Consider the following 14,891-nt stretch of genomic DNA (forward strand, 5'->3'; position numbering starts at 1 on the left):
TTAAAAGCTACGGTGCCGTGAAATTGCGTTGGTACAAGAGTTTACCCAGAGGATTTCGCAAACAAATGAAATGATCGAGATTACATGGAAGAGTATAGTTTTCCCAGTTTGGTGACGAAAAATATAGCCGTAAGTCATTAATCAGCAGCCTAATTTTTTTTCCTCATAAAGTTGACAAAGTTTTCTTCAGTTGGTAAGTCAGTTTCCAAAAGTGACGATGCTTCTCTTACTATTCAAAAAAACAGTTCAGTTAAAGCAGGAATCAAGAGGCTTATTAAAATGATGTGCAATTGTCAAGAACACAAATTGAGGTAGGCCTATAGTCAGGTCTCTATGAGAGATTGTGTTGGTTTCAGCATATTTTAAGGTTGCTCTTAGTCTTGTCTTGGCTAGTGTGGAAATCTGTTGCGGAAGTGCAAAAGTCTTTCAAAACAATTTGAAACTGTGATTACTTTGCACTCTAAAGTACTAAGGTGTTCAAATACAATATAACATTTTGTCTAGTTTTTAAAGTTTGCAGACATATTTTTAACTTACTTGTTTTTGCCAAATTAAGTTTACAAGACACGTCGCTAGTGCTACCTGATAAATTTCTTAATTTTATACAAAAAAAAACCTGGCTTGATCACGTAGCCTACTCAAGTGTGACAGTTCGTACGTACATACCGTAAAGTCATTTTCTTTTGCAGCAATATACAGTATATATAGCGCAGATATCCTCTGGTAGTAATTTAATTCTTGTGTAACTGTAATAGTGAAAGCTTGTATAAGTTCATGACTGAATAACCTTCAGCATCAGACACCATGGCTGCAACATGCAGAACACTTCAGTATTTGCGTATCTTTCGCGACAACCAGCATCTTTGCGATAAAGACTTTCGTTCGAATAAAGCAGTTAATGTGGATTCATTTTCACCGAAACGAACTTATTTAAGACATTCAAAGTGTTCGTTAATTGTTTTTTTAATATTATTATTTCCGACTTTAACGTTTCAAAAACGACTCCTCCGACCTCACGACCCGTGTTATGATGACGCGGGGAATCCTCAAGAGTGCATGCCCGCATTTGACAATATCGCCTTGAAGAAGGTGGTCAAGGTTTCAGAAACCTGTGGGGTCCCTAACACCGAGTCGTTTTGCCGATTGGTAGGTAACAATGGCCGCATCGCAAGGGCCTGCGATGTATGTGAAAAGAATGGCCGAAAATCTTATCCTGCCAAGCACCTAACGGACATTAACGATATCGGCAACATCACGTACTGGCAGTCAAAGGTCATTCGTCGAGGAGGAAAACGACAGGAAGTGTCGCTTACGATTTCTTTTGGTAAAAAGTACGAGTTATCCTACATTTCTCTTCAATTCTATTCACCGCGCCCGGCATCCATGATCATATACAAGTCTATGAACCATGGTCGAAGATGGGTCCCATACCAATACTATGCCCGAAACTGCCACGCACGTTTCCATCGTCCTAACCAAGACAAAGCAAATAAAACGAACGAACAAGAGGTCTTGTGTCTTGAAAGTAGCAGTAGTCCTGTTCCTTTGGTTGGAGGCCGCGTTGTGTTTAATCCGACTAAAGGCCGCCCGTCCCGCGACGATTTCGAGAACAGTTACATCCTGCAAGACTGGGTTACTGCCACTGATATCAAAATTGTGCTTACTGGCGTTAATGACGTCAGCGCTGCTTTTCCTTTGCGTTCTTCGAGAAGACGAAAATCTTCCTCTGCCGCTTTGACTGGGAGACCCACTACTCAATCAGCAACTAACGTACGAGGAAACAGGGCTGTTGTCAGAGGTTCAGTCTCATCCAGCTATCCCAAAAGCGTTAAAAGGCCCGCGTCTTCAGAAATGTCATCTTCCAGTGCTTTTTATGCCATCAATGACATCACAATAGGTGGCAGATGCAAGTGCAATGGCCATGCAGCGAGATGCATAAGAAAAAATGGACGCTTAACCTGTGAATGCAGACATAACACAGACGGAGTAAACTGCGAGAAATGTAAAGCTTTCCATCACGACAAACCGTGGAAAAGAGCAACGAAAACCAACGCCAACGTTTGCATGGGTAAGTTTGCAAATTTATGTCTCATTTTTAAGTAGTTGTTTGATTTGAGTTGCTTATGTGGGCACAGTGGTATTAGTTCTGGGATTGTCGGAATACACTAGTGGGCTGTTTTACTGAGAACAGTCACGTTTGTATTGATTTTCCGTTATAGCTTGGGGTGTAAAAAGATGGCCAAAAAACGACTTCTCTTGTAAGTGTAAATGTAACTAACAGGAATTTATCTTTTGTATCAAAATATGGCATATGGACCAATTTTGACGATATACTCTTCACCTACGTCACCGGTCGTAGCTATTCTCATTTTTTTAGACTTGAGAAAGACTGAAAAATCCGCAGCTTTACTTTTTGTATTGAACCACAAATCGAAAATTTTAAGCATTTTTGCATTGGCGACGCCAAAAACCTGTCATCATAAGAGCATGTTGCGACATATAACTATTGCAAGTGTAGGTTGCAAATTTCAAATGTCACATAACACCAACCGAAAGTTAAAAGATCTGTGCGAGATTAGGCCCAGGTGACTCTGGTTAAACCTGCATGCCGAACATTGTTAAGTACAAAAGCACCTGTAAACGGTTGCTTGTCGGCGTATTTTCTTTCTTTTCACGTCATTTCTCAACCCCTTTGCTAAACGCTTTCATTGGACTGCATAGTTTGAAACAACAACTTTCGCTGGTTCGTATGTTACTAAAAAGGCAAGCTCAAATATTTTCAATCCAACACTAATTGCTTGTATGTTGACAAAATAAGCGAAACTGGCATTGCAAATGGTGGTAGAAATTTTTCTCGTCTCGTTTTTCCACTGAAAAGATAAACAATTTGGTTGAGGGTCATGGCATATTGATCTTAACAGTGATTAACGATTCACACCTCAAAGAAAAATCGGTGTAATCAGTCTGAGTGATCTTGTCAAGTTCAATATTAAGAGCACTGGTATTAATGTTGAAAACGATTTTGTGTCTTGTTCACATAGCGCGTTGTGTTTGGTAAGTGATGTGTTATTTTGATCTTGTGTTCTGCAGTCAAGCCTACGTGGCGATGAATTAATTTATCAGGATTCGTCGAACTGCTTATTGTCTGCGGGAGGTGACAAAACAAAGATGGTCCCCGAAGAAAATAACTTCATTTAAAGCTTGATTGATTGTGCACAAGTTCTTATTAAAACCACATCTGCAATTCGCCGTCAGATCAAACGTCGCATTTTGGACTGCGCTCAATCGTCTATGACCGAAGTCTGTCAAGTGGAGAAATCAAACGGGGAACACCCCGTTTCCTATCAACCAAAACAGCCTTTGCTCGTTATCCACGAATTAAATAGTCGCTTTGTCAAACTTTTATCAGTGAATTGTGATCTGTAACTGCTGTTTTTCCTGTGAGACGATGCAAGCTAACCCTTTTTCCGTTTAGAAACCGCGTTAATTGTGCGACAACTAAAATCTCACTTCTGTTACGATTACAAAAGGATGCCAAAATTGACAAATGATTTCCACAAAAAACAAAACAGAGTTACTATTAAAACAAAGATTAAGACTTTGTTCTCTATCTGAACTCGCAGAATTTCTGCCAAGACAACATTAGCACCTGCTGTAGTCTGGATTGTTTTTATACTTGCTTCTGGGCATGCAACGTATCTCTATTTAATCTTGATCATTGTCAGAGTGGCTTCAAACAAATTAAACCGTGTGAATCCGTTATCTCCGTTTTAAAATGTGTCAATACTTAAAAAAAGCTCGGAAACTTGAATCAGCAACATTCGAATTACACAATTTTGGTGTTTTGAAATATGCCATTACTTTATTGTTGGATATGAATTTGCAAAGGGTAAATGGACTATCTTTTTTAATAAAAACAAAATAACTTGAAACATTAGCCTACACTGATGCATTTATTCGTGGACATACTGTTTTTCATACTTATTTTAGAAGACCAAATACTTGTAAATAAAGTATGCAAGCAAATTTATTTGAAGTTTCAACCTGTCTTCTTCAGTAGAATTGGCTGTCATTGCACGAAAAAAACATTTTTTTAGACAATAGTGTAGATGAAATTAAAATCTTGAAGCCTAATGTAGCCTACGTAAATATTTCCTTTGAAAAAGTCATCACAGTAAATATCTTTTATTTCAAAAGTGGATCTTTTTCTTGGGAGATTTTTTCTGATTACCGGTACCAAAAAAAACAGCACGTTTAGAAAAAAGCAGCACCGGTTTTGTGTAAAAAAAGCGCTTAAAGATCAAGTTGCTTATACATGTGCAGCAGCTAATCTTTCTGAAGGCCTTAGCTATGTAAAAGATCCAGAAATACCTTTGTTTCTTTTATAAACTTTGTTTTCAAACGTGTTAAAGGAAGCTGAAACCTTAACAAGGAAGTCACTTGATTCCTTCAATTGAAGAGATCAATGGACGCGTCCATGAATATCAGCTGATTTTCTAAACTCAAAATAGTGTTTGCAGCTGTCGGCTTTTTTGACTGAAATTCGCACAATACAATCACGAAATAAAAAGGTACTGGGTTCACTCAAATTCAGCTGGTTAATAAAAATGCCTTTCTTCAGCATTGTACTAAATGATACTTCTCCTACCTGTCACCATTATCGCCATGGTTGTTTCCCGGACAACAAATTACGTCTGCGGACGTTGAATCAAAGTAAAAAAAAAATGGTTGATTTGCTCTCTAGGTTGTATAGCAATACCATGGCAAGTTTTTGCACCGCCATTGCAGTACTATAGTTACTAAAACTACATACATTAGCTCTTGGTAGGGTTGCCAGAGGTTAATATAAAAAAGAGCCCAAGCTTATGCAAAAAGTAGCCCAAAAGTAGCCCAATTTTTTGGGGGGTTCTAAAATTGAGCCCAAATTGGAGCCTAAGCAAAGAAATACGCTATTATACAAAATTCTTCAAAAACGCTTGATCATCAGTCCCAAATTATAAGTGTTTTTCCAGTTCTTCACATCTTTCAGACAGATTGGCAACCATGCATTCACTCAACTGTTTGTTAAAATAACTACAAACAAGTACCGGTTCCACACCAAGCAACACAAAAAATGATTTATTTGCTTTTCGTGATGAGCTAACGCATCAAGAGTGTTCCCCTCAAGACCATCAACAGTTTTGATAACCCACCTTGGTCGATTAACGTAGAAACTATCTTTTTTTTACTCATATAAATTGTTAAAAAAAATTTCACTAGCCTTTCTTTTCTCATCTTTCTACATTTGTAAAAACTTTATTAAGGTGTTGCGACCATGCCATAACTGATTGTCCTGCTTTGGCGTCATGCACGTTATAGCGTCCGTGTTTTGTTGCTTCTACCTTTTTCTAGACCCTTGCTATGTTTGAAATATATTGTTTTTCGTTGTGATCGTCAGAAATAAAAACAAGCTGAACTGATGTCCACTGCATTTTCATGAAAACCTGGATCACTTAAGTTGCCAGGATTGCCAGATATTAAAGCCTAAACATGCACATTTTTGAAAATTAGCATTTTTATACGGACCAAATTGGTAACCCTGCCTGACCGAGGCCTCCAAAACGCTACTCCTCAATGAAATAATTATGAATTAGGTAAAAATCTTAAACATGATACAATTTTTACATAAAAAGTTATATTATATTTGTAAAAAAAGTAGCCCAATTGGGCGCCAACCAAAAAAGCGCGGCCAACGCGAATTTTTGGCGCCTGGAGAAATCAAAAGTAGCCCAATTGGGCGTAAAAGCGCCCAATCTGGCAACCCTAGCTCTTGGGCCAACGAAGGGAGGTTTACAAAAAGAAAATCGTTGCCATCTGAACAAGAAACGGTTATGCCCAAATCAAGTTTGTCAAAGAAAAAAAAAATCGAATTACTTTTTTTCTAATCACGCAATATCGTATTTTCATTTGTAATTTCAATATTATAGCCATATGTTGAAAATAGAAACTAAAATATAACGTAAACGTTTGCAACAAAGACTTGTATCATCAGCATAAGACTATGTAATTTTTTGCCCATACAACGTGTTTTAGAAGCACTGAAGATACACTGAAACAGATATGGGATATTAAACTTTGATTTTGTTTACAAAAAAACAACTGTTTCGCTGAGTGTGCTTGAGGTGCTACGACTTAATGAGACAAAATTAAAAAAAGCATTTAATAACTTTTCAACAACTACATATCAACTGTAATTTGAATAAAAGTAATAAAATGGCGGGGTTATGAGTAATCGGAGAACGCCATTTTTGAACTGTTTACCTTCACAAAGAACCTTTTGTGTTTTGCCTTTGTCGTCCATCGGCTACGCTGTAGCTTCCTTGCTGCCTCTCACTTCAAAAGCAAGCCACTGCTATTAGCTATTTGAACACCTGTTGTACACGTCACTACGAATGGACAGCACCTGCATCGGTTATCCTTAAAGCCCAATTTAACCACGTTAAATTTTATAACGTACACTTTTGTTCCCTCAGCGACAAATACATGTAAAGCTGAACACTGCTTTACTTCGGTTGTCTGACTTTTGTGTCAACGTTTTCGTAGAATATACATTTTGAAATAAACCGAAACTTATGTGACTTTTGCAGGCCTGTCATTGATTGCAAAACTGAAAGCACCATCAGCCTTGGAAGAGGCCACTTTCAGCAGTGCACGATGACTTGCAGCCGTATTTTAGTGCTCAAGTTGTCATATTATGGCGCTGTGACCGATAAAATATATAAACTGTAAGCAATTGCCTGACTAAAATGTGAAGCAATGAAAGTGAAAAGTTAGCATGGTTTATTGCACTTCATTTTGTTAAGCTATTTGAAGTTTAAACTCAATTTTTGATTTTTCAGCTTGCAATTGCAACTTGCATGCAAAAAAGTGTCGCTTCAACGCCGAATTATTTGTCAAATCGGGGGGTGTAAGTGGAGGGGTGTGCCAGAAGTGTCGTCACCACACCACGGGGAGATACTGCCATTTCTGCAAGCCAGGCTACTACAAAAATAACAAGACAAAGTCGATAGCACATCGAAAAATTTGTAAAAGTAAGTTATCAGCTGCTACGTTATTTAGTGATAGTGTGCGAGAAAAAAGTTCTTGAAATTGACAATAAAATCGAATAAATGATTGTTTATATTGGTTTAATAGTAATTTGTTTACCTGATGAGTCTCACGTTGAGAACATACTGTACCTGATTTACTCCATAACTGCTAGATACGATACCCGTCAAAATTATAAAGTTTTGCTATTTTGTGTGATACAACTTGGTTTTTACTGCTGCGTGTTTTATTTAACAGTGGTCTTATTTGTGATTAACATGTGTGCTGTCCTAACACCAATTTACTGATTTAAGTTTTTTGTAAGTTTCAGAGTTTTTGTTTAGAGTCTGCCGTGCAATTTTACGTCATCAATCGCCAACATTGTTAGTTTTGTTTTCGGTTGAAATAATTTCAAGTCTTTGTGCTGTGACACTCACGGTAGAAAGTCGTTCATGGATTTCATATCACGACTAGATGATTGTTTTTCATGATTGTTGGAATGCGTTCATTTCATCTTGCTATCTACGATCGAAATTTCAAAATACTCATAATTTTAGAATTTTAATTCTCTTGCTTTTCAAAGAAAAACTTTTCGTTGTATAATGGTTAGTAATTGTAAGGAACATATTGTGCGATTTTTTCAGAGAACTTTTAATACAGTTTAATTTTAAAATAAACTCATCAAAAAAATTTTACTAATAAAAAAACCGTTGAAAAAAATTACCAACCAATAAAAAGTATTCAAAACGTTTTGTGAAAAAACAAAAATCCAATATATTGTGCATTACATTGTAAAATAATATTGTGACATACGCAGTAGGACAGTAGGTGCGTTAAATGAACGCAATTGAATGCAAAACTTGTGAAAAGAAAATAAAGGCATTTTTTCGTTGTCCAAATCCAACAGCTTCAAAACCTTGGGAATAGGAATTTAATTAATTTTGAAGAGAAGAAAAAAGAGTTGTCCCGGACGAATCAGTGATAGAATGAAGTGAACCAATTAGTAGTACAAAGCAACATTGCTGTTATCAAAGGTAGCTTTGTTACAAATCTCACACTTTGTAACCGGACCCTGTCAGTAGTAGATGTTTTCATTCACTACAGACCTGTCCAGTGGGCACGTTTTTCACACCTTTTAAACAAACAACCACCACCACAATAGCACTTCCATCGGAAATACATTTCAAGACTCTGAATTTTTGCTTTGATTTCTTGTTATTGAACAGTTACTTGAAAGCTGTAGAAGTTGCATTATTGTTACGCCCCATATTTCATCATGCTTTTAATCAAAATTGCGAACTCTACATCTTGTGTGTGTTGTGGCCTTTATACACATCAGAGTGAATTGACGTGCCTTCTAACAAATAATACCAACCAATGATAAAACTTAAGCTCTTTTAAATGCTCTTTTAACTTAACCACACTCGTCTATAGATTTTAAAATTCTATTGGATTGGTAAATTTAATGTAAAATTGCTCTGTAACATGATTTAAAAATGCTTGAAAAGAAATCGTTTTTTAGAGTCTTTATGGTGTGGTCAATAAACGTAATTATACCATAAAGGTCATGAAGTAACTTACAGGAAAAAAAAGGAAGTTACTTTTTAAGTGCTCCAAGAGCGAAAAGTCTCTGACTTTCCAGAAGCCATATAAACATGTTGAAGTTTGGTTCATCTCAGAAAAGCTGGAGTGATTATGTATAGAGCTATCATGTAGAACTGGTTGCTTCAAGTAAACTTACAGTCTTCTCTGGGACTTGGTTCTTTCACTTAAAAAAATGCCAAAAAATATTGATTGTTTTCATTTGAAAGACAATTGTGTGACTTAGTTGACAAATAGTTGCTTTTTTAGTTTTACAGTAGTTTTTTTTTAATATGTTGTAAGTTTATTTGCTGAGACTTTGTGCGTGGCGTAACCAGCATGCATAAAATATTTTGCTCTCCAAAATATTTTTGCTTTTTAACTGCATGCATGACGAGCTTTGGCGACACAATTCAGCTTTTACATCTATCCAACGTAAATGAACGTGGATTTCATGTAAATGTAATGAGTTCTGTTTGCTGGTGGAATTGTGTTCTAGTTTGCTGATAATAATAACTTACAGTCTTTTCAAGCAGTCAGTGTTAAGTTTTGATGATAGATGTTTGCACTACAGATACATTCCATTGAGAAAATTTTACTTTAAAAGTAATATTCTGTAACAGTTGGTAAATATCGTTAAAATACAGGAAAAACTGGTATTTTATGTGAATTGAAAAATATTAATATCTGTATCAAGTAACTGACTTTAGTTATTGTGATTTCCTGACGACTAGCTTTTAGAAAAACGTAGTTGTAGTAGTAATGTTGATCATAGATTCCAGTTGAATAGCAAATTATAAACTGCTTGCTCGTGTGATTTCATTATCTTTAAATTTCTAGTTTTTGCTTTAATACAATATCACTACCAATATTTGTTTATAACATATTCAACGCCGTATTTACTCCATATGCTATTGATGTAGGCTACTATTTTTAATCAGCCCTTTCACGAAATATCGGATTTTTCCTTCGTACATAAAATCTTAAATCCGGTCAATTTAGACTAGAGCAAACATCTATTATTTCTTATTGGGGATAAAAAGAAAGATTTATTTTTGTTATTTTCTGGCAGGTGACAAACCTATAACAATGCTTGATACGAACAACTCGGATACATGTTTTGTAACACCAACAAGATTATTTTTTCGCAAGTTAGATCAATATGAAACCGCTAGAAATCGATTTCGATCTGCTAGATCATTTTTAATTGAGCTAAAAGCAAACAACACAAATAACCAAAACGATAAAGGTGCAAAAGAGTTAAAATGTTGCAGTTTTGCTATGTTTAAAGATTTAATAGATGTGTACAACAACTTGAAATAATTTTATAGTAGATAATTCTTTTCGTTGCTAATTTTCCAAGAACAGGTTCCTCACGGGTTGTGGCATAGGCTTTGTCCTCTTTTTCTGAAATGACCGACATTTCTGCAAATTGTTGATAATTCCTGATTAGACGTTTGGTTTTACAATTTTATCCTACCTTCTCTTGCTATTTTTCATTTTGCTGGTAGACGTTGGACAATGGCCAACTGGATACGCAGCCGACAACTTGTCGGCTGCGCAGCCGAGTGGTGAGAACGTCTGCGCAATTATTATTATTATTGATGGATATGTTAGTTCTTTAACATATCAGGAATGCAACATTTTAACTTTTTTGCACCTACGGCGTTTTGATGATTTCTGTTGTTTGCTGTTAGCTTAGCTGAAGATGATCAAGCAAATCGAAAGCGACTGTTTAGCTGTTAAGGTTGAACTGACTCGCGTGAAAAGAAACGTTTTTTGTAATGCATGTCTTAGTGAGCTGCCTTGCAAATAATCTCTTTGTCGTCTTTGTGTAGCTTGCGGCTGCCACCCTGTGGGCGCAGCAGGAAAAATCTGCAACCCTGCAACCGGGCAGTGTCCTTGCAAAGAAGGTGTTTCTGGCAAAAAGTGTAATCGATGTGCCAAAGGATATGAACAGACCCGTTCGCGCATTTCCCCGTGCATTCGTATGTTGACTTATTTACTTCGTTGTTGCCTGCTATGCAAATTAATTTTAGTTAAAGCTTTTGCTATTTATTCAGCTTATTATTAATATCCAATGTAGATGTGATATTATATTCAGCAAATGCTTAACCCAGTCAAAACTAGGGTGTTTTATTTGAAGTTAATCATTTGGTTCTGCAAAAGAAAGCAACTTTTTCTTGCTATCAGATGAGTAACTTTAATAAAATGCAACTAGTTGGAAATCAAACTACTTCTTTGCTTTTTAACATTTCCGTCCAAACATATAGCCATAATTACCAGTAAATGTTAAGTTTTATAATGCACCACTAAATGTGAGGTGTGGTTTCTTGTTTTTGATGTTTTGCTTATTCATAAAAGCAATGAGAAAAGAAAATGACTTCTGGTTACATAACTTTCCAACCTTTGGGTTGCTGCTAGATAATGTTGAATTAACGTCGAAACGGACAAGCTGTTTGCGCTGTAGGACTTGATTCTTTTTGGAGTTTTTAAGCTAAACCCGGGGAGAGGTTTAGAGTGGGTTTTTGCGTTTGCTATAACGTTGAAAATCGTTTTTTAAACGTAAAATGACCTATGTTGGGCCACAAGCATGGCAGGTGGCATGAATGCATGACGGATTTAAGCTTCAGCATTAAAATTGCTTATTATTTCTAACCAAATCTTGTACATCACATTATTTTAATGCTTTTTGCGTAGTCAAGTACTTTAGTTGATCTTAAATTTAATCAAATTTGTCAACTACAGTCTACCAGTCTTTCGTGAATAAGTTTTCTGTCAACAGCAACAATTACTTTCTCTTGAAAGAATCAAGTCATCCAGTAAAAACTCTTGTTTGTAAAACTGTTTCGTGAAAACTGATTCAAAAAAAACTAAAATACACTTTCGTTTTTAGGAATTCCCACAGTCGTCCCTCCAAGTAATAAACGTGAGTATTTCTAGTATCAAAAATTTCCTGTACCTTCTAATACCGTAGCTTGCTACTCTTGAAATTTGCAAGACCAAGGCATTTTTATTTGGTTGTTATCAATTCACAAGTTGCATCTTGCTGGTTGATTTCAAGTTTAATTATGTTATGAAAAGCACTGCGTTCTGCCTCGCATTCGGTAGTTGCCTGCCCTGAAATACCTTGTTTTCACCTACAGCTTGCGTCGCCTGCAAAAGATCAAGGTCTGTTCATTTGACTGTTGGAAAGTGGTGCAAAGTAGACTTCGGTAAGTTCGTGATCTATTTTCTAATGCAATATAAACATACTTTCGTCCAGTGGTGTAGGCAGGGGGCGTTGGGCTTTGTCTCATGTTTTAAAATGAAGTTTCAGTAATTTAACGAAGTAGAGTACCATAGCATTTAATATGCTTTGGATAGCATGGTCAAAGCAAATAACAATGTTGTTATAAACTAAGCAAATACTAAATCCATGGCTCAATGCCCCCCTCTCCCGTGTACGCCACTGCTTCCATCAGATTATTTTAGATGCGGTGGGCATTGAGCCATGGATTTAGTATTGGCTTAGTCTATAACAGGGGTCGGGAACCTTTGGCTCGCGAACCATATATGGCTTTTTTGACGACGGCATCTGGTTCGCAAAAAAATCCAATCTTCTAAAGTGCAAACCGCAAAAGTTTTATCTTAACTTTTCATTACAATTTAGAGCTGATGATGCGCACAAAATGCACCAAATTAATTGCAATTTTTCATTTTTTTTGGTGGGAGAGACCCCCCAAACCCCCCGCTGTTTTTCTCCTCTTGCGAAGACGCGTTCCCACTTTCAAAACTTCACCAGTGCCACCACGTGTTAGTTGTATTAAGTGTTAAGGCATTACAATATAACCTATGGCTCTCACGGAAATGTATTTCCAAAAATGTAGCTTTAATCATTAATGGCTCTCTTACTCAAAAAGGTTCCTGACCATTGGTCTCTAACAACCTTGTTATTTGCTTTGAACAAAGCTAGGCTTCATATTTGAATCAGACTGGGTGTTGAAAAAACGAAAAATTGGGTGAACGTTAATTACATTAGTGCTGAAGGTGACGTACAATGAAAACCTTATCTTTTCATTCACCAAAGCTCAGTAACTGAGCACTAGGCTACCATTATGAAGCTATTTACTGCTCAGGTATGTATCAAAAAAAAGTTTCATAATATTAAATTAAAAAATTTAATGCAAAATGCTGTATATTACCCAAGGTTACTGTTTGCACAAGTGCAGCTTATGTTAAATAAAGATGTAATGGTTCAATTGCTAATAATAATTACACTGAAATGCTGTAGATTTAAATCGATATCAATAAATATAAATGTCACACTTTCTCCTTCAGCTGTGGAAGTCAAGGTGGTAGACCAAGCGACGTTAGGAAAATGGGTTCGTGTTACTTTGGACATTGTGAGGATATTTAAAAGAGGAGATTCAACGCTCCGTCGAGGTCTTCTAGATGTCAGAATCAGGGATCGGTACTTGACATGCATCTGTCCCAGGCTCAAGAAAAACAAAAAGTATCTGCTGCTGGGAAAGTATGATACTTCTGGTCTGGAGCCTAAGCTTTCGATCAACAAAAGTACAATTGCGTTGCGTTGGAAAAACAAATACAAGAGGAAGTTGATTTCTCTTTTGAGAAGAGCCCGATCGACGAACACCTGCTGATGTAGGATTTTGACGTTATTTTTGCATCCGGTGATGTAAAAGTTTCGAAAAATTATGGCAAGTTGATTGGCGGTTCTTGTCATCCTTTTACGTGCCACAGAGCGACACTGAACTTTGCGATGGCGTTGTGGTAAAACAAGACACTTTAAACAGGGAGGATTGTCTAACTGAGAGAGTAGGCCCATGTTAGATTTGAACCATGCGTGATCGCACTGGGGAACACATTTGCATTGGTCGACAATTGCATATTCTTTCTTCAAAATTTGAAATTGTTATTTCGAAAAATTTATAATCTTAAGCAGAAAAATTAAAGTGATTTTTAAAAAATCGTTATGTTTTGTTACATATGTTTTAACATTTGAAATTATGTCAATAACAACATAATATAAATAATAAGTTTTGATTTGAACTCGAATTGCTGCTCAAAAAAGTTTGTATCATCACGATGGCCGGTCACCAAAATAGTTTACGAAGTCAATCATTGTACTTGTAGGCTACTGTACTGCTTCCCAACCTTTTTCAGCCCACGCCTCACTTTCACTGATTTGGTTTGGGACCCTCTATGAGATCGGAAGACACTTTTGTTAATGGTTTGTGCCCAGACAACAAATCAGTCGTTTTTTTACATTGATTCAACGTCTGTAGACGTTGAATCAATGTAAAAAGCGACTGATTTGCTGTCTGGTACACAATAAGCTTGTTTTTTGGATCTGAAGACGTTTGAAAGTTGACAAGCTTAAAGCCAACTTTCGTACGGTACAGGCTGACAGAGTCTGCTAACTGGGTTAATTGTTTTGCTTGTTTTTTTTTTTTTGTTTTTTCAAGCCGTGTGAAATCATTTTGTATTCTCTCATATTTTTTGTATTTATTTTTCACACTGTAACTTTATGTTTTCCGCGATTTTGAAAATCATTAAATTCATTATGGGATAGAAATTCTGCTATCACGTCGATTAAAAAAACTTTACTTGCCATTGCGCAGTTGTACATAAAAGCGGAATTTCCACAGCTTAACTCAGTCGTAATGCGTAGGTACTATTTTTTTGGTCTGCTGCTGTATTGTTAATCTCGTTAACTGGACTTTTTGTTCTGTACTTTTCATATCGCTTGCTACGACGCTTTCTTCAATTTTAAACTATAACTTTATCATCTTTTTGATATTTTAAAAATAAAACATGGGGCTATTGCACGTTTCTGTGAGGATAATCTACTGCAGTACTCCTATCTGAAATTTTGTATTAAATTTAAGTTTATAGCAGCTGATAGCATGGCCGTTTTACAACTGTGACCATTTTTGGAGGTATCATCAAAGTCAGAATTTGTGTGAATTTTACTTTGTGAAACAGGTCGAAGAAATCATTTGAACTTTGCAACCACTATCCACCAAATTTGGAGCTTGCGCTTTTTGTAAGTGAAACAACAAAATGTGCGGTAGGCTGTAGGTTTAAGGCTAAAATTCACTGCAATAGCTGAGGTAGGCTAATAACTAATTTCTTTCAACAGACCTAGGGAGAGCGTGGCGTTAAGATTTGGAAAGAAATGGTTAGGCTACAAGCTGAAAATATTCGACATGTTATGAAGATTGCTGAATCAGATTTGACCA

General features: G+C 36.4%; 1 protein-coding gene across 2 annotated transcripts; it reads left to right on the top strand.

Annotated features, from left to right (window-relative positions):
- Nucleotides 1-1,002: 1,002 nt before the first annotated feature.
- On the top strand, nucleotides 1,003-14,461 carry LOC145787574 (netrin-1-like). Of its 2 annotated transcripts, XM_082599341.1 has the most exons (6): nucleotides 1,003-2,068; nucleotides 6,879-7,070; nucleotides 10,485-10,634; nucleotides 11,543-11,575; nucleotides 11,793-11,861; nucleotides 12,967-14,461. In XM_082599341.1, the coding sequence occupies exons 1-6, from the start codon at nucleotides 1,057-1,059 to the stop codon at nucleotides 13,287-13,289; spliced, it is 1,779 nt and encodes a 592-aa protein (XP_082455467.1). In that variant the 5' UTR covers nucleotides 1,003-1,056; the 3' UTR covers nucleotides 13,290-14,461. The 2 variants fall into 2 exon arrangements, with proteins under 2 accessions (XP_082455467.1, XP_082455468.1); XM_082599342.1 differs by lacking the exon at nucleotides 10,485-10,634.
- The last annotated feature ends 430 nt before the right edge of the window (nucleotides 14,462-14,891 follow it).

This window comes from Aplidium turbinatum, chromosome 18, assembly GCF_918807975.1.
Source record: "Aplidium turbinatum chromosome 18, kaAplTurb1.1, whole genome shotgun sequence".
Taxonomy (NCBI): Eukaryota; Metazoa; Chordata; class Ascidiacea; order Aplousobranchia; family Polyclinidae; genus Aplidium; species Aplidium turbinatum.